Raw genomic sequence first — 17,910 nt, 5'->3', positions numbered from 1 at the left:
TTCAGAGGTGTAGAGCACAATAAACTCCTGAAATTCCTGAGTAGCCCTTCAACACTTGTTAGTGGCATTCTTCTCACGAGGTTAAAGAGGTAAGAGCTCAACTGAATACCGTCTGGAATGAGGCTTGAGTTTAAAAACGTTAGTCGAGTTTAACAAAGCACAAACAGCACAACCACCTAACCTTGATGAAAACTAAGCAGGTATGCAAGTACAGACCATTATAAATTCAGAGGTGTAGAGCACAATAACCTTCTGAAATTCCTGAGTAGCCCTTCAACACTTGTTAGTGGCATTCTTCTCACGAGGTTAAAGAGAGAAGAGCTCAACTGAATACCATCTGGAATGAGTCTTGAGTTTAAAAAAGTTAGTTGAGTTTAACAAAGCACAAACAGCACAACAACCTAACCTTTTGGCCAGCAGAGCTTACAAAGATCCAAGCTAAAATGACACATAAATGGATTGCCTTCACCAGCTATTGAGAATTTAGCAAGAGTTTGGCGTCTCTACAGGAACAGGCAACAAAACCCTTACAAAAAGGATTGTGTGAGCTTGTGGATAGCCAAGAAGTTCTAAAGCTTTGTTTAGAAGCCTCCTGTGCAGAGAAGGTCCCGTTCACATCTGGAAGAGCTTCGCAGAAATTCCAATGACTTGACCGTATTTTTAAACTAAACCCGTGCATGGATTTCAAGGATCCCTGATGCTTTATAGGAAGGCCACAGCTGTGGAATGAGCGAGCTCCTTTTTACATACAACTTTCCAGTGCTCCTGGCTACAACTAATTAAAGTGGTTAAACAGCCTATTCTTTCCCAACACTCTATTGTTAGTAAATCTATTTTCTGCTTTCCTCACTCCACATGCTCGGCAAAAGGGAAAATATCAGAACATGCAGAAGCACAGACATGATGGCCATGCTTTGGAATAAGCTAATGACAAAGGAGTTTGCAAGTAAAGGTGCACAAACATTACTTTCCTTGCCCACCCTTCATCTTTTCTCTGTCCCCATGGCAAAATGCTGACACTGGAGAAGTCCTTCCTTTCTTCCCCCAATACCATCTTTATGTTTGGGACCTCAAGCAAACTGTACTCCCTGCCATTGTGAGGCCCCATTCCTGGAGACATTCAAGGTCAAACTTGATGGGGCCCTGAAGAACCTGATCTAGTTGGAGATGTCCCTGCTCCCAGTATAGGGTCCCTTCCAACCTGATTCATTCTGTAATTCAGTGATTTACAATCCATGACCACCAATACCCTGCATCACTTTTACCTGATTTCTGCTCACAACAAAGCCAAGGAAAGCCAGTTTCATTTCACAGATGTAATTAATGGCTGCCAGTCACTCCAGATATTGAAATGTGCCCATCAGAAATGTAGATCTGGATACTGTCTGCTCACCTCTTCAGCATTCAAAGCTTGTGATGCCAGTATAAAGAACTGCTGTGAGCTACAAAGTGCTGTAGTACTAGTCATTCACACTTCTAGTCCCTACCAGAGGAAGGCAAGGAACTGAGATACAACAGGGGCTCCTACCAGGTTCTCATCCCTGTGGTGGCACACTCTTGCAGACCAGGAGTCATGACAACAGAGAGTTTCAGTAGCACAGCAGATGGCAATGCCTTTCTGAGAAAACAGAATCTGAAGTTCATTATTCAGCCTGTCTTTCAGAATTTCTTCTCCACCCAAAATTTCATGCTTATTTTTGTAATGCTGTGGAAGAATATTAAAGATGCTGCCATTTCCTGAGGAATGAAAATGAATATCCAACTATTCTACTAAAGGACAGGCCTGTCTTCAAGAAAGAGCACACATCCAGCTCAGGCAACCAGGTGTTTGGACACAGACTGTCAATGAAAATCAAGAACTCAACCACTTTAAAGGTAATTGTAGAAGATACCTCAAGATTCTGTGGCATTCCTCACTTGAAGGGTTAAAGCACACTAAAAGCTGTTGTCAGAGACAAAAATAAGCAATGTTCTCGATACACCCCCTTTTCAGCTACTGCTGATAGGCAGGTTTTAGATTCTTCACTGATTTCCCTCTCTCCACAGTGAAAAATTAACAAGCTCCAGTGTCACTTCTTCCTACTCTGGAAATTTCTCCCTACTGTTGCAGGTCTGGGTATAAGAAACACAAGTTTTCTTTCCTGTGTTTGTCAGGCATGTGGTCTTTGAAGCAGCAGATTATTATTTCAGCTGAACTCTGACCTAATGCAGAACTTCACTTGAGGGTTTTTGGGGAGAGAAAAGGAAAAAAAAAAAAAAAAGTCAGGTTCTGCACATTTTTCTTCTCTGAAAACAAGGATAATGACTAAAAGGTCAGCATTCATCTCCCAATGCTTAGAAAGAGCAGCACTGTGGGCCTAAAACATTTCAAGTGGTGGATGTTGCCTGTGCACAATTTTGTGGTATGACTAGCTTGATCTAATGGTTATAATTACCAGTGGAAAGGGCCCTACCTATCAGATGGAGCAAACACGGTTCAGAGAATAAGCGGATTCAGATGGCTGATCTGGAAACAAAGATTCTCCCACCCCAAGTAAGTCTTCTGATGGATTAGCTAGCTAAAAATCAACCCACTGTGCAAATGCACAGTTGGTAAATCTAGCACAAGGGAAACAGTGGGAGCAAACAGCCTGCAAAGAGGATAATGCAGAATCACCCCTCTTGACAGAAACTCACTCGTAGCCTGACTTAGGAGATAACAAAGCACACTTGAGCCACAGCAGACATGCAGAATAAACCCACACCTTTAGACTCATGGCCCCACGCTACTTGGGTTTCTTGGCCTATAAACAGTTTTGCTCTGTTTTGCCAAAAGTAGCTATAACCTTCCACACAGTTCTCAGCTCACACTGATTCCTCAGCTCAGGCATCTGATTAGCCACACAGTTAGGAACCTTTTTAAAGCAATTATTTACTGCGTGTAGGAGCATTTTTGTGAAGCTTTGATTTCCCAGATCTGAGAATGTAAATAGCTTCAGTCTTAGTGATCTCTCTAGACACATTTCTCTAGGCAATTTACAACTTGGGTCCAGATCAGTAAACAGAAAAAAATGTTTCTATGATAGCAACAAACAAAATATTATAGATAGGCAATCCTTATTTCTTCTATGGTACAGATTTCCACAGATAAGATACCATGAGAGATCAACTAGCAGGAGCCTGAAGTGCTCAGAACAACTTTGTATGGAACCAAAAGCTGTTCTCCATGAAATCTGGATAGCATAAGCAAACCTATCTCCAAGCCCTACAAACTAACAAAGGCACACTCAAAATGAGCCAGAAAGATGCCACTGCCCAACAGTAATGAAAAGTTCAAACACTGAAGCATCAATTTTGAAAGAAAGAGACATGCACTGAAGTTCTGAACTTCTGTGAGCACATATATGGATTTAAGAACTTTCCCCAAAGTCAGACTGATCTTATGAACAAGCTTGTTCTACCTGTCCTAAAGTGTGTAGATTTCTCCTCTTTGGGTAAGCAGAAGGTTTTGAAAGAATCCATACAGTTGGACAGCCCCAGATTGGTGAGAGAAAGCCCAGAATCTCCTTCTGTTATACTGTAGATCACGGGCAGATTTCACCCTTCACCACTTGCTATTCTAAAATTCTCCTGACTGAAACCCAAGATGATCCTTTCAATAAGAAGCAACACAGGAAAAGGAGTTGAAAGGACTTCTTTCCATGTACAAGGATCAAAAAGATATCTGAAATGGGAAATGAAGCAAAGACTTGAGGAAAATATGAAATTCTTTAGACCTTTTAAAAGGTATCTTTGGAAAGGGGGATAAACAAGTGTTCCTTCCACAGAGCACTATCAGCAGAAGCAAGAGCTAGATTTACCTTCCTCAGGGTCAATTCTGACAAGGATGGTGGAGGAACAAAAAAACAACCCAAAAAAGCTACAAACACCACCAGTGCCAGGCCAGAGCCTCTTCCTTAGGGGGGAAAAAAACAAAGTTTCATAAAAAAGATTCCAAGGAACAGAATAACACTTCCCAGTGAACAGATTTTTAGACAACAATAGTAAAACTATCTTCTCAGATTCTGCAACTCAACACAAAGAATGTTCTCTGCTTTGTTCTCTTCCCTTATAGCTTTTAAAAAATGTAATACTGAGAACAAAAGACCATTGATTCTTCTGAACATTAAATCTGCTAACAACTACCAGTGACTTTATAATTTTGCCAGTTTCAAAGGTAACTAAGATTTCAGCTTGTGTGAAAATAATTTTCTTATGGCTAGGGAAACAAAGAGAAGACAAACAAGGTAAGAAACGGTTTCCTTAAAGGGTATTTATAACAAGCTCCACACAACTGTTACAAATGCAAAGAAATGGTTGGCATGACTAATGAGAAACCAAAAAAATTCTCAAGAGGAAGAATATGGATTTTCAAACCAGTTGCAGAAATGTCTGCTGTAATATTCCTAGTATTATAAGACAAAGATTTTACGCCAAAGCACTCAGAAACGGCTTTAATCGAAAACTGTGTGTCTGGCCACCCTCAATATGTGAAAGAAAGCATCTATAGGCAAGAGGATCACCCAGAGCTAGGGAGAAGGCATTTGTTCAGTTCAAGATTTCATTAGCCTTGGAAACAAAAATGTCTAACTGCAAGAAGACCAGCCAGTGCCCTCACTGTGGTTTACAAAGCAGTTCAAGACAGACAGACTACTTTGCAGGTAGCTCCATCCGCTGAGGTATCCAATTTGAACCTCAAAATAAGGAAGATTAAGCCATTCTGCATACAAAGCAGTCCAATTAATTTGACGCTATTTCTACCCTCAGAACCAAGAAGTCTTCTAAGAGTGTCCAGAGCCACCGTTTTGCCTTTAAGGAGAGCTGATTGTAGCACTTCAGAAACCAGCTGGATTCCTGCTTATAAGATAATACAGTCAGAATCTTCTAGAGCTTTCCTTGAGATGGACTATGGGGCTGTTCTCAGGAAAAAGCTGTAAGACACAGATACTTAGTCATACAGAGTAACAGAAAACTTAAGCAAGAAAAACACCTCAAATTGCCTCCTGATTCTTAAGGGCAAAGAAGCAGAGGTGCTTGGAAGGTTAAAAAAATAAAACAAAAGCAAGCTTCCATGTGATTAAAAAACCCTCAGTCGAGTTTGTGCAAGAAGAAATGTAGGGCAGGTTACTCAGGTTACCTTATACATCACAGTTCAATGGTTTATGGTCTTTATGACTAGAAGTTTCAGTTTCTTTTTTCTATACTAGGATGCTGCCTAAGCAACAACAGAACCAGACCTCTACAGGAAATATTTCAACTCAGTGGTATGGATTTAGTTAAAATTTGGTGCACACTTGCCCTTTGTGGGTATTATAAGCAGTTTAAGTAGATTTTGAATTATGGCAGTATTTAATTTGAACAGAATGTGTTACATACATGAATTATTCACATCCAGGCTCATGACCCTTCATATGCCACAAGCTAACATCTTTCCTTACCCCAGACCAAACTGAAGACCTAGATTCCTGTATGCCTGTGCACGCATCTGTCTACTCTTTTCTGTTAGCAAGCAGCTATATGGTTTGCACATCTGCTTTTCCAGGACACTAACACTGACAAACTGCAGGTCAGACAGAACAAAAAGCACTTGCAAAGCAAGGAAGAAGTAAAGAGCAAGCATATGCGACAAGCAGGAAATTGGCTGGCTGAGCCAGAAGGCTTTCCTCAGGCAGTGGGGCAGAAGAGTCTAGCTCGACAGAGCCTTTCCACTGCCTGGGGATGGCTTCTGGCAGGTACACCTCTGAACACCCTGGGCCTGCCACCTTTGCGTTACATGTAACCCTCTCCTAGCTGAGGGAGAGAGGATATTCTGCTTCCAGAGAAGAATACAGCACTACAATTTGCTACCACAGGATTAAAAGGTTAAGGGAAAGTAATGCTAGGAGAAAAATCTGTGCTGTTATCTGTGACAGGTGAATGAGAAAGACGGATTACTCTTATGGATGTCATGCAGAAGAGGCCAATACTCAGCCAGGCCACCTGTTAGTGTGTTCAAGGCATAACAAAAACTAAGCACAGACAAAAAAAACCAGTCCCTGCCTCTGAAAGTTGAGGGTCTTACAACCAGATTAAATACGGATGCAGGGAGAAGAGTGGCGAGCACTCGAAGGCTGTGTATTACTTCTCATACACAGAAAGTAAGCAGTATTTCTTACAGCCTTAAATAGGAAGGATTAAGAAGAAATAATTTTAAAAATAGAGTAAGACTGTGAATCTGACTGGCAGGAAAATCAGGACATGGGGGCAGACTATGGATTAAGGATGATGTAGATTAAAAGCCACGTTTTAAAGTGAGAGTCTGAGAACCCACAATGAATTCAAGAATAAAGTCTGTGGTAGAAGAATAAAAATTTGGAACAGAAGGCAAGCTCTACAAGACTCTGGGGGGGAAAAAAAAAAATCAAATTACCAAGAACTCCCTAAAAGCACCATATTCTGGGATAAAGGGAAGGAAAACACAAGCAGCACTTCAGTGAACCCCCCACAAAAAGCTGGGAGTAACGAACAATAGCCTCTGTGGGGAAAAAACTGTAAAGAAAGGAAGTAATCAAAAGAGGACACAGATGGGAAACAAAGGTGGAACAAGACTTCAAGAGCAGCACAGCTGGTAGTGACAAATGTAGCTGACAGGGAAAGGAAAATGGAGTACTGGGTCTGAACTTCAGCTAGGAAGAGATCACTGTAAACACTGATTACAATTGTAGCAGAGCACAATTGAAGCCACAGTGGAGGACAAGAGCACCAGGCAATGCATGCAGAGAATTCTGAGATTAAAAAAAAGGGGGGAAAAGGAGATCAAGAGACAGTTGCAAAAGCAGGAGAAGCCACAGACATTTTGTGCATTTCTTTTTTCAAAAAATAAATATTAAAACCCAGTAAACACTCATGTCTACAGCCACTACGGGGGAAAAGAAAAGCTAGAAGTTGAGCCACGTGCAAAGAGGTAGCAGGATCTCAGGCCAGCCCAGCAGAGGGAGGGGGAAGAAGGAGCCCTGGGGGTTTTGCATGCACCCTCAGGTGGGGATGGGATCTTTCTTTGTCACTGCGCTTTGGGTTTTCTGTAACATTCACTGCTTTCTATTTAAACTTTCATCACTTTTGCAATCCGTTTGTCTGAGTCGTTATTTCTGCCTGTGGTGGGGAGGGGATCTGCCCCAACCCATTACACAGGAAAGGACACAAGGTTCAGGGAGATGTTCTCACATGCTGCCATAGGGGTGGATGAAAGTGTTGAGGGGAAAAAAATATAGATAAATTCTATTTGTGAAAAGAAGATGATCATAACAGTTGGAAGAAAGTGATAAAGGGAAGAGTAATCAGTCAGGAAGTCATCAAGATCCTATGCAGAGAAAGAACTAGGTGACAAGTAACATGCAAAACTAACTTGCTACTATCAGTGTAGCCTTTTTCTGCTAGGCATACCCCTGTTGCAGGGACATGAACACAAAAGGAGCAGTTCAAGACCTTGCAGAGAAGACATTTGCTACTGGGAGAACAAGGATCATAACTGAAGGACACACCCTGAAAACAGGAAAAAGGGATAAATCAGCAATCCAAATTCAAAATACCGGTGAACAAGACAGATGAAAGCACGGCCACATTGTGAGCAGAATGGTGGTGGAGATCCTGAAAGAAAGCTTGCAATTATCAGATACAAGAGAAATTCAGCAGTTGCATCAGAACAAGCATGCAGGCACAGCTCGCTGAAAACCAAATGAAATTAACTGACTTTGTTTAATGAGAGGCTAGAAACAAGAATGCAGGCCAAATCAAGTTAGGGCAAAGAAGCATGTAATTACTGTCAAAGAACAGTGAGTGAAAATGCAGAACAAGCCAGGAATCAAATCTGAAGAGAAAAGCTCATGGGGAGGAAATGAGTGCGCTGTATGTAACAATACAGAGCAAAGAGAAGATAAAAAATGTGATCCTCACTCTCTTAAGAAAAGAAAAAAATCTGAAAGCAACAGGAAAAAGCAGTCTAGTGCCCCTTCCATGGTCTGGGTCCAGGACAGGAAGCATAATGTAAAAGGTAACCATAAATAAAGGGATGCAACATACTGATGATGGCAAAACCCATACAACTATGTTATAAAGTGGCAGCTTCTGTCTCAAGAATTAAGACTAGTGAGTGTCTCCATCCATGACCAGGCGGAGCTGAAGACAGCTCTCCCTTTGTCCCTGCTTTAATCTCACACATTTTTTCTCGCTCATGGTACCCTTACATTCTGAAGAAAGTCAGTATGATCTGTGATATAATTCATACTGAATTCATCAATACTAAGGCCATACTAATTTCACTTACATACTTCTTACATACTTCTGTGTGATTCCACCCTATCCACCTTGTTTGATAAGCACTGCAAATTCTCCTGCAGTGTGTAATGTGTCACAGTCACAGAATAGCTTAGGTTAGAATGACTCCCTGTTGAAAGCAGAGCCAACTTTGAACGCTTCAGACTTTGTACACAGCCTTGCCCAGTCACATTTGTGCATCTCCAAGAACTGCTTCCTCAACCTCCTATTTGACCATCCTTGCTGTGAAATTTTTTTGCCTAATATTGAATTGGCATTTTTGTTGCAAACTGTGTCTGTTGCCGCTCGTCCTTGCATTGTATGGACTCCAAGAAGAGCCCTAAAGCCATGAAATACTTAATAGGATGAAGAGAGAAACAGATCACTGCAGTCATGAGAAAGGCTTTGGACATCCAGAACTTTTAGGAGGTAATGAGTATCCAGCTGTTTTGATGCCTGATCAAGTGCTATAAACAAAATCATCAAAAGGCCACCACTAGAGCTTTAAGATGAAAGATGAACGCCTAAGAGATGAAACGAGGGGAAATGGCATTCCAAATGGCATGCATACTACAAGTGAAATTCTGCATAGTAAGGTTAGGTACTCACCATCTCTTTTGCAATCTCCACAGCTTCCTGCAGCCCATAGAGCCTGCCACAGACCAGGTAGATCCCATTGGCCCAGAGAATACAACCCTCATGGACCCAAAATTCATTGCTGTCAAGAGGTAGTTCAGGAATTTGTAACTCCAGCTCAGTGCCACCTTCTGAAGTGGGCATAGAGGGTTTTGAGTCCAAAGGAGTCTTTTCACCACCACTGCCACCATCAGTGGTTGCTTTTTTACAAGAAGCTCCCCTTGAAAGTGACCGAGAGGCTCCACTACAGTCCTCAGAGCGGTGCCGCCTCTTAAAGCGGGGATGAGCAGCTAGGCTTCTTTGTTCCTTCTGTTGTTGCTGTTCCTCCTCCTCTTCCGTATCCGTCTTGGAACCATTAGAAGCACTTTTGTGCCGTACCTTGACCTTGCTCTGCACTTCTGTGGCCCTCTTTGGAGGTGGGTTCTTGGGCAAGGTGGCTGCATAATCCTGGGGGTAGAAAGGACCAAAGAGGTCACCCATGTTACGATAGCTGGCCCATTTGCCACACAGGCAGCAAACCAGATGCCCTAAGACAGAAGACTCTGTTACTACAGGGCCCTGCAGCATGAAAGTTGAAGTGGGCAGCGCTTTGCTTTCCGCATTGCTAGGAGGGGGCGTTGAAGACCTCTGTCCTTTCCGACCCCTCACCAATTTGTTCTGCTCCTCTTCCTCTGCGTTAATGATTGTGCACACTGCGCCTAATTCACACTTGTTTACCACATGGATATAAGGGAAAAAGGACTTATTCTTGGAGTCCGTTTTATCTACGGACTGAGTGGCATATTTAAGCTTGATCTCTGGTTCTTGAGGCTCCACAATCGGAGCAGCCCTTCTAGGCTTCCTCTTCCGTGGCTGTGCTGCAGGTTTTCGCCTCTCTCTCCTTTGCCTCTTCGGCTTTGGCTCACCACCACCTACCCCTTCTGAAGGCTGTGATGGTACCGGTGGGGGTGGTGGGGGTGGTGGCAGTTGCTGCTGTTGCTGCTGCTGCTGCTTCTTCTGCTTGTTCACGCTCCCAATTGGCCTCCCCTTTTTCTTCCCAGAGGGAAAATATCCCTTTGGAGGGAATCCATCGGGCTTGGGTGAAATGTTTGTTACATCTCCATCTTTTTCCTCAGACTTTGGATTTGGTTCAGAAGTAAACACACTGGAAGGAGAAATTGTTTTTGAGTCTGAAAAGGTCAGAGATCCAGCTCCACTTGCAGATCCATCAGACCTTCCCTGACCACCCGATTTTTGAGAAGGTGGTGGTGCTGCACTGGATCCTGCTCCTTCTTTTCCAGCACTGGCAGTTTCAGGGACATCTTTTTTGGTTTTATCATCCTCACTGCTTTGCCACTCTTCAGAAGATCTTGGAAGAGCTATTTCACCAGCTGCATCCTGGTTTGCTGCTCCCACTTGATCCGACATCTCTCCTTTTCTCTTCTCAGCCTCCGGTCCATGACCAGCCACACTTCCTCCTTCGGGTCCACTCTTAAGGGACAGGATGTCATCCAGAGTGACAGTATCTGCACCAGTTTCAGCACTGTTGGTAGAAGCACTTCTCCTAATGTTGGGAGATGTGATTTTTTGAACAATAGCTTCCAGTTTTAATCCTCGCCCCTTTCTTGGGGGCAGTATTTTGGTCTTAGCCGGGCTCGTGAGGGAAACAGCAGGACAATTCCTATTATCGGGACTTGGCAGGTTCTTGAAGGAATCTCCCTTTGCAACTGACTTGCTGACATCTTGGCTTTGAGATGAATGGGCATAGGAGTTGTACGTTTTATCGACTGCTTCTTTTGCTGAAGTCATCAATCGCCCTTTATCTTCACCGCCACTGTTTTTCATGTCCTGTGGTTGTCTTTTGGTAGGGATAGGAGAGATGAAAGAACGGACTCTCCTCCTCATAATTAATGGATTTTGAGGAGATGGATCTTCCTGGCCAGGGAGCCTGAGCATAGCGTTACTAGGCTTGGGCAAATCTGAAGATTCCTCTCGGCGATGCCCGTCACTTTCTGGAGGGCAAAATCTCTTTTGGTTGGCTGCTCCAAGAGGGCCACCACTTTTGGCAGGAGAAGTCTGCCGAGAGAGGTCCCAGCCGGATTCATGATGCTGCAACTTCTGGTTGCCGTGTTTTAGTTCGGTGCATTTGCCCTGAGCGCCGTCGCTCCCCATAACGCAGCGCCCCGCTTCCTGACTTCCAGTATCATGGTAGGAGCTCCCTTGAAGGTACATCATTCCATCCTTGTCATTTTTTAAGGGACTCCTTACTCTATCCAGAAATTGCTGTTGTCTTGGGCTCTTCCTTGCTCCTTCCTGCCTGTGCTGAGCTGCAGCAATCACACCCTGAGCAGCGCTGCTTGCCCAATCTTTGTATTCTTCTTGCTGTTGCTGGTATATCTGCCTCTTATAATGGTACTGGGAATTCAAGCTCTGGTTAGGGTCACCAAAAGCATGAGACCTAGCATTTGCATGATATGCTGAAGCCAAAGATGGGCCTTCTGAATTCTGAGGATAAGCAGAATGCAAGGAAGCCCTATTAACTCTTTCAGATAGTGTCATGTGTGGGTTCATGTGATGCAGATCTGTCCCTGGGCCTCTGCTTCTGCCTGGTGACATTTTCAGCTTATCAGCAAGATCATGATACTGAGAAGGTGATTTACCCCTGCTGCTTCCAGTTCTGCCAGGCGCTCGTCTCATCTGTGTAGATCTGCTGTCCTGCTGGGGAATGTAGTCTGGAGCAGCATCAGAGACTGCAGCTCCGGGGCTTGCATTGCCTCTGAAAGATTCATGCTTGATGCCAGCAGGATGACAATGGTCTCCTGTTTTTTTATTATTGAGACTAGCTGAGCTCTTAGCCTGTTCAAAATCTTCTTCTTTTATTTGCCCACTGTGAGCTTTCATTTTTGTTTCCATGGATACTAAACCCCCAGGGAGTATTACTGACTGACTCAAGCCAGGGGCAAGACGTTCGCTCCTTCCACTTCTGCCCTCAGGACCCATGTGGCCCATTGGGTGAGGGCCAGGATCTCTGACAAGTTGCCTTAATGGAGATATGTCACAGATCACTGATCTCCTCTCTGAGAGTGTCCCTGCTTCATGGGCAGAAGACTGTGACTCCATATCAAACTTTCTAGCAAGGGGGTAATCAGCTAGATTTATCTGCTTCATGTCAGGAGCTCCACTGCTAGACTTCCTATCCCAAGGACCCCAGTGAGGGCCTTCCAGGAGAGACCCCATGCTTTTATTTAATAAGCTTCTGTTGGTCAGTTCATTGGTCTGACTAATTAAGATATTTGGCCTCATGGCTCCCTCCAAACTCCCAGCCATCCCAGAATGTTCCTGTGCATTCCTAGAATACCTTCTGTCTGGGTGATGATGGTACCCCTGTAAGACCTCCTGTAGAAGGCTAGGAAACTTCTCATTGCGGCCTTTGCGCTCACTGTGCCCTGGGAAATCCCCCTTGTCTTGACCAGAAGGATACTGTGGAAAGCCACCAATATTCCTCTGTATACCAGCTGCTATATTATCCTTGTAACTGTATCTTACACTGCCAGGAGATTTGGAAGGCTCTGTTCTTGCAGGAAAACTCGGCCCAACTGCATGACCAGGCTGGCTGTTGCCCTCTCCATTATGGTTAGTGTTATCTCCACTCTTGCTTCCTTTGCTTCCTCCTTGAGTTTCTGGCTGTGTCCCTGCATGCCCAGCTTCTTTCACTGAACTAGCACTAGCTGGTGCCTGAGTGGCTGTGGAAGCATCATCTTGTGCAGGTTTATCTTGCCCACCTGACTTTTCTACTCTTCCTGCCATGGCTTCCCGGGAGACAATCACCCCAACTGCCTTTTCGTTCACTTTTGGGGCATTTTCCACAGCCACCACAGCTTCCTTCCCGTCAGGAGATGCCACATCTTCCCTAGCTGCAGGACTGCTGCTGAGTTTTGATGGCTCATTCTGAGAGGCTTGTGCTGGCGAGGAGTTGGATCTCTCTACATTACCCCCTTTGTAAGTGGTGTCTGAGCTGGTGCTCTGGCCACTCAGCTGTCTCACCCTCTCCCCATGATCCTCTGAACTACTGGAACAACCACCATCAAGGGACTCTGCCAAGGGAGACTTGAGCTGCTCCTCTGCCTGGGAGCCTTCTGAGTTGGTGCAGCTGTCACCCTTCTTTGAAGAAGATGACCTTTTGGAACTTTTTTTCTGAGGTGCCAAGGCATCCGAGAGCAACATGTGTTGGACTGTGTTGGGCAGGTTGGCCACTTGAGAACTAAGGGCACTCAGGCTGCTCAGCCCTGGATCTGTGAGCCTTTTTTCCTGCAATCCTTCCAGCCCAAACCCCTTGAATCCCCCTGCATGGGCATTGGGGCTTGGCATCATAGATGGTGTAGGACTAAGCTGAGGCATCATCTGCAGGATTCGGTTTCTAGAACCCATGGACATGTTGCCTTGCCCACACTGGATGTTTTCCCCACCAGGCATGAGTGGAGAAGGGGTAGAGCTGCAGCTTGGAGACTGAACCACAGATGCAGCAGGAGATGGATTAGAGATTGGACTGAAGTTTTGATGGAACTGCATTGGTGACCTTACAGGAACTTCGGTCTGACTGTACTGTCCCACTTGACTTTGAAGAGAGAGCTTGGTGGCAGCATTTGAATACTGCATTACGTGCTGAGGTGGATGCTGCTGCTGCTGCCCCTGTTGCCCACTTTGGGGCAGCTTAGATTGCTCAAAGCTTTTCATTGGTTGATTCTGAAAGCTGTAGTTTGACTGGGTCCCATACGCCTGTGCATTGGAACCCACAGCATGGCCTTCATACTGCGACCCAGAATTCACGCTGTAGCTTCCGTCATAGTTCTGTCCTGACTGGCCAAAACGCTGTGGGGAGGGGAAAGAGGAGGAGGAGGACGATGAAGGTGGCTGATAGTGTTGGCTGAACTGGCCCACTCGTAGCTGGTACCCAGAAGCAGAGGAAGGCAGGTTGGATGGACGCTGCATTGGCTGCAAGTGTGAGGTGCTAGAAGCAGACTGGCTGGAAGCCTGGGGTAAAGGCTGATGAGACTGATAGATCTGCTGTCTCAGCTGCTGCACCTGCTGCTGCTGGCTAGAAGTCTGCTGCTGATACTGAGCACTCCCTGGAGAAAAAGGACCAGTATAATCCTGCTGATAGTGGGATACACCCCCAAGGGATGAGTGCTGTGTTTGAAACTGGCCCACATGTCCCTCACTCCCATACTGACTCCCAAAGCTACTCCCTTGAGGGGGCCCATAGCTCTGTACTGGTCCAGAGGGCCTGCGCTGAGGTGGCTGCTGCCCTCCTGATGCCACTGGATCTTTGTTGGCAGCCATATAGTAAAACTCTCCTGCTTCTTTTCTGAAACCTTGGTAGCTCTGATGGCCAGAGCTCTCACCAGGCATTGCTGTAGAGGCTCCTGCTGCTCCACGACGTCCACTGCCAGCACCTCCTCCAAAGCTCTGGAACATCTGGGCCTGCTGGCGGGGGCTGAACTCTTCCAGTCGGGATGAACTGTGCACTTCCTGCGGGTAGCTCTGCTGGTTTCCGTGGTAACTACTTTGCTCCCGAAAGGACTGCATGCTGTTCAGCAGCAGAGCAGCAGCTCAAAAGCCCTCCTAAATGGGGAGAAAAAGAGAAAAAAAAGGTATAGCATCCGTATCTTCCAGTCACGCCAATGCTCAATTTCACTGTTTTAATAGCAATTACATTGAGTATTTGTCTCCTACTTTCTGGCACATCAGTGTGCATCCCCTTGCAACTTCCCAGCCTTTTAGATAGTGCAAGTAAGAGGAATCACAAGAAAACACAAGTTTGTAACCCACTACCAGCATGAGCATGTTTTCAGCATTACAATTTCCCTGCAGACATTTACTAACAGTCTGTTTATGTGCCCCTGAAGAAATAAAGCAATATATAGCAAAGCAAAGGAGAACAATCTTTACCCCCCCAGCTGTTCTCTATGGCTAATACTGGGAGTAATCAAGCATTTTGCTACCATGTTTAAGGATGCAATGACAAGAACCATGAAACAGTCCTAAAATCACATTTGGATCTACTGTAGGAATGACATCCAAAGCCCACATTTCACTCTGAGAAATATCTCCGTTAGAAAACACTCAAGGAATAACTGACCCAAGCTCACACCAAGATACACCTACAGGAACTTCTGAAAGAGTGGGCACCAGCACACTCAAAAGACATCTGCTTCATGCTCTGCTCCTGACTGCTCCAGTGACGCCTCTAGGTGAAAACCAACACAGGAAGACAATGCATGGTGGGTTTTTTTCCCCTGTTTGCTTTGTTTTAAAGGGTGGAAAGTCAGAACAAATACATTCTACTTGAGCAAAAGGGTCTACACCTTCATCATATCACCTTGAATGAAGCTTAACTGAAAAGATTTGTCAGCCAGAACATGTATTTTTGGAATACCACGTACAATCATCTACATTTACATAACCAACTGTTAAGAGACCTTCCTGAAATGCATTTCCTTAGGTGCTCTAATCTATTATTCAGTGTGTGGAATCATGACTCATCCTCAAGGACTGGACCACAGCTGCACAATTGATTGGGGACCCTAGTTAGTCCCTCTGTAATAGCCTGACACGTCGCTAGATGCATTAAGGGAAGTATGATAATGAACAAGTATGTGCATATTATATGTTATTATTTAAATACTCACATTAATTACAAAAGCATTTCATTTCTGAAACACCTTGTGGCTTTCTCTTCCTGAAATCAAACTGGATAAAGCCACCCAGAGATTTTCTTTCCTTTAAATAAACGTTCAGACAATGCTTACACATTTCCAGGAAACAGAACTCTGACTCCTCAGATTGGAGACTTCCTGGAAGACTTGCCTGCATTAAGTTCTCTCATTTAGCCATCTTTTGTGCTTGCCACATTCAACTGAACTCACTCAGAACTGAAGCGCAGTTTTGCACCGAAAAGTTCTGTTCAGGTAGAAGATCAAAGAGTCCCCAGAAAACAGGCATACAAATGAGGAGGTTCAGGCACTGCCTGACGTTGCACTCTTCCCATCTGCCTTACAAGATTATTATTTTTTTAATTAATATGTATGTTATTCATTGAAGGCTCTGATTACCCTGAAAGGTAACCTGGTTATCCCCAAGTTTCTACTCTGTGTGTGGGCCGCAGCACACACACACGCAAAACCTCACTGCAATGCACGTCTCTAGAATCCCTCTGCTAACTCAAAGGCATCTTTGTGTCACAGCCTTGGTTCATGCAGCTTGATGGGCCACAAGAACGCTACCAAAACACATACCAGAGTCAGAATGAAACTTTCAAACTGTTAATACTTTCAGTTTTGGCTTGCCTTTTCCAGGAAGTCAACTTTACTGCTGGCTTAGACTTTAATATTTTACATGTCATACTGTAAGAAGGATCTCCTTTTCTGCAGAACTTCCACTTTCTTAGCACTTTAAAGATGACATATATCACGTGAATAACATTTCTGTTTATGCCACACTATGCCAGTCTGTCCAGTTTGGGGCTTCTTATGGATCAATGCTTCATTCAGTTTGAAGCTCCTGCCCTCAAAACAGGGATACCTAACGCAGGCTTCTTCCTTCCTTTTTGTACCATTTACTGTTAAGGTGGAAAATGGGACCAAAAAAAAAAAGTAAAATAAAAGGAGGAAAGAAAATACACATAGAAATAGAAGGAAAATATCAAACTAAAAGTTAGGAGAACGTCGACTGTAACTAGCAAACGTTAGAAAGCAGCTCCTCGAGATAAGCAGTCTGGGGCTGTGCAATCAGCAGCACTCAGGTGCTATGGAGACTGCGTGCACGCCCTCACAGCCACATGCTTTGCACCGTCGCCTCCATCCTCATTACAGGCTCCGCCTCACAGAATTTCAGACTAACTGTTAAGTATGATTTCAGTAAAGTTTACTTTGCATAGTCTGAACAAGGTCTCAGGAAGCCTCTTTCGCATTATAGCACACCAAAATTCCAGCACTGATGACACACTTTTTCTATAATGCTAACAAAGGCTGGAAAGCTGCTAGCATAGTAGCAATGCCAGGAAACATTCCTAAGACTTCCTTACTATTAAAAAAAGAAAATAAGAGTCCTTTTAATTAGATTATAGAACAGAAACAGCACAAGATGCTGTAAAATACTTTTAGGAACAGAAAACTGGTAAAGGTCAACCAGAGGCACTAATTCCTACTTTGGTAATCTCATGCTATCATGGCTTGGTGCCATGGTCTAGTTGTGAGGTCTGTTGGGACAGGTTGGACTTGATGATCCTTGGGGTCTCTTCCAACCTTAGTTATACTGTGATACTGTAATATTTATTTAGTCTAGAATCACATACAGAGAATCACCAAGGTTGGAAGAGACCTCAAAGATCATCAAGTCCAACCTGTCACCACAGATGTCATGACTAAACCATGGCACCAAGTGCCACGTCCAATCCCCTCTGGAACACCTCCAGGGATGGTGACTCCACCACCTCCCTGGGCAGCACATGCCAATGGCTAACAACTCTCTCTGTGAAGAACTTTCTCTTCACCACGAGCCTAAATTTATCCTGGCGCAGCTTGAGACTGTGTCCCCTTGTTCTGGTGCTGGTTGCCTGGGAGAAGAGACCAACCCCCTCCTGGCTACAACCACCCTTCAGGTAGTTGTAGAGAGCAATAAGGTCTCCCCTGAGCCTCCTCTTCTCCAGGCTAAACAATCCCAGCTCCCTCAGCCTCTCCTTGTAGGGCTTGTGCTTGAGGCCTCTCCCCAGCCTTGTTGCCCTTCTCTGGACACGTTCAAATGTCTCAATGTCCTTCTTAAACTGAGGAGCCCAGAACTGGACACAGTACTCATACAGATGCTAAGTCAAAACTGGGAGAATGTTTTTCTTCTTGCATTATTATTATTTTTTTCTTTAAATCTTGGATTTTGCCTTTGCAAATAAGTAGAGTTTTCCTCAGAACTTAAATCACCTGTGCCCTAAGC

General features: G+C 44.4%; 1 protein-coding gene across 8 annotated transcripts in view; it reads right to left on the bottom strand.

Annotated features, from left to right (window-relative positions):
- Positions 1–17,910, bottom strand: part of TCF20 (transcription factor 20) — a 131,622-nt gene that overhangs the window by 29,686 nt on the left and 84,026 nt on the right. For all 8 annotated transcript variants that reach the window (XM_054167563.1, XM_054167570.1, XM_054167571.1 and 5 more), the window contains one exon: positions 8,920–14,547. In XM_054167563.1, coding sequence (XP_054023538.1) covers positions 8,920–14,511 — 5,592 coding nt within the window. In that variant the 5' untranslated portion in view covers positions 14,512–14,547. The remainder of the gene's footprint in view (positions 1–8,919; positions 14,548–17,910) is intronic.

This window comes from Dryobates pubescens, chromosome 15, assembly GCF_014839835.1.
Source record: "Dryobates pubescens isolate bDryPub1 chromosome 15, bDryPub1.pri, whole genome shotgun sequence".
Lineage (NCBI taxonomy): Eukaryota > Metazoa > Chordata > Aves > Piciformes > Picidae > Dryobates > Dryobates pubescens.
Note: the sequence above shows the minus strand (reverse complement) of the source record. Positions and strands in the feature narration are given on the sequence as shown.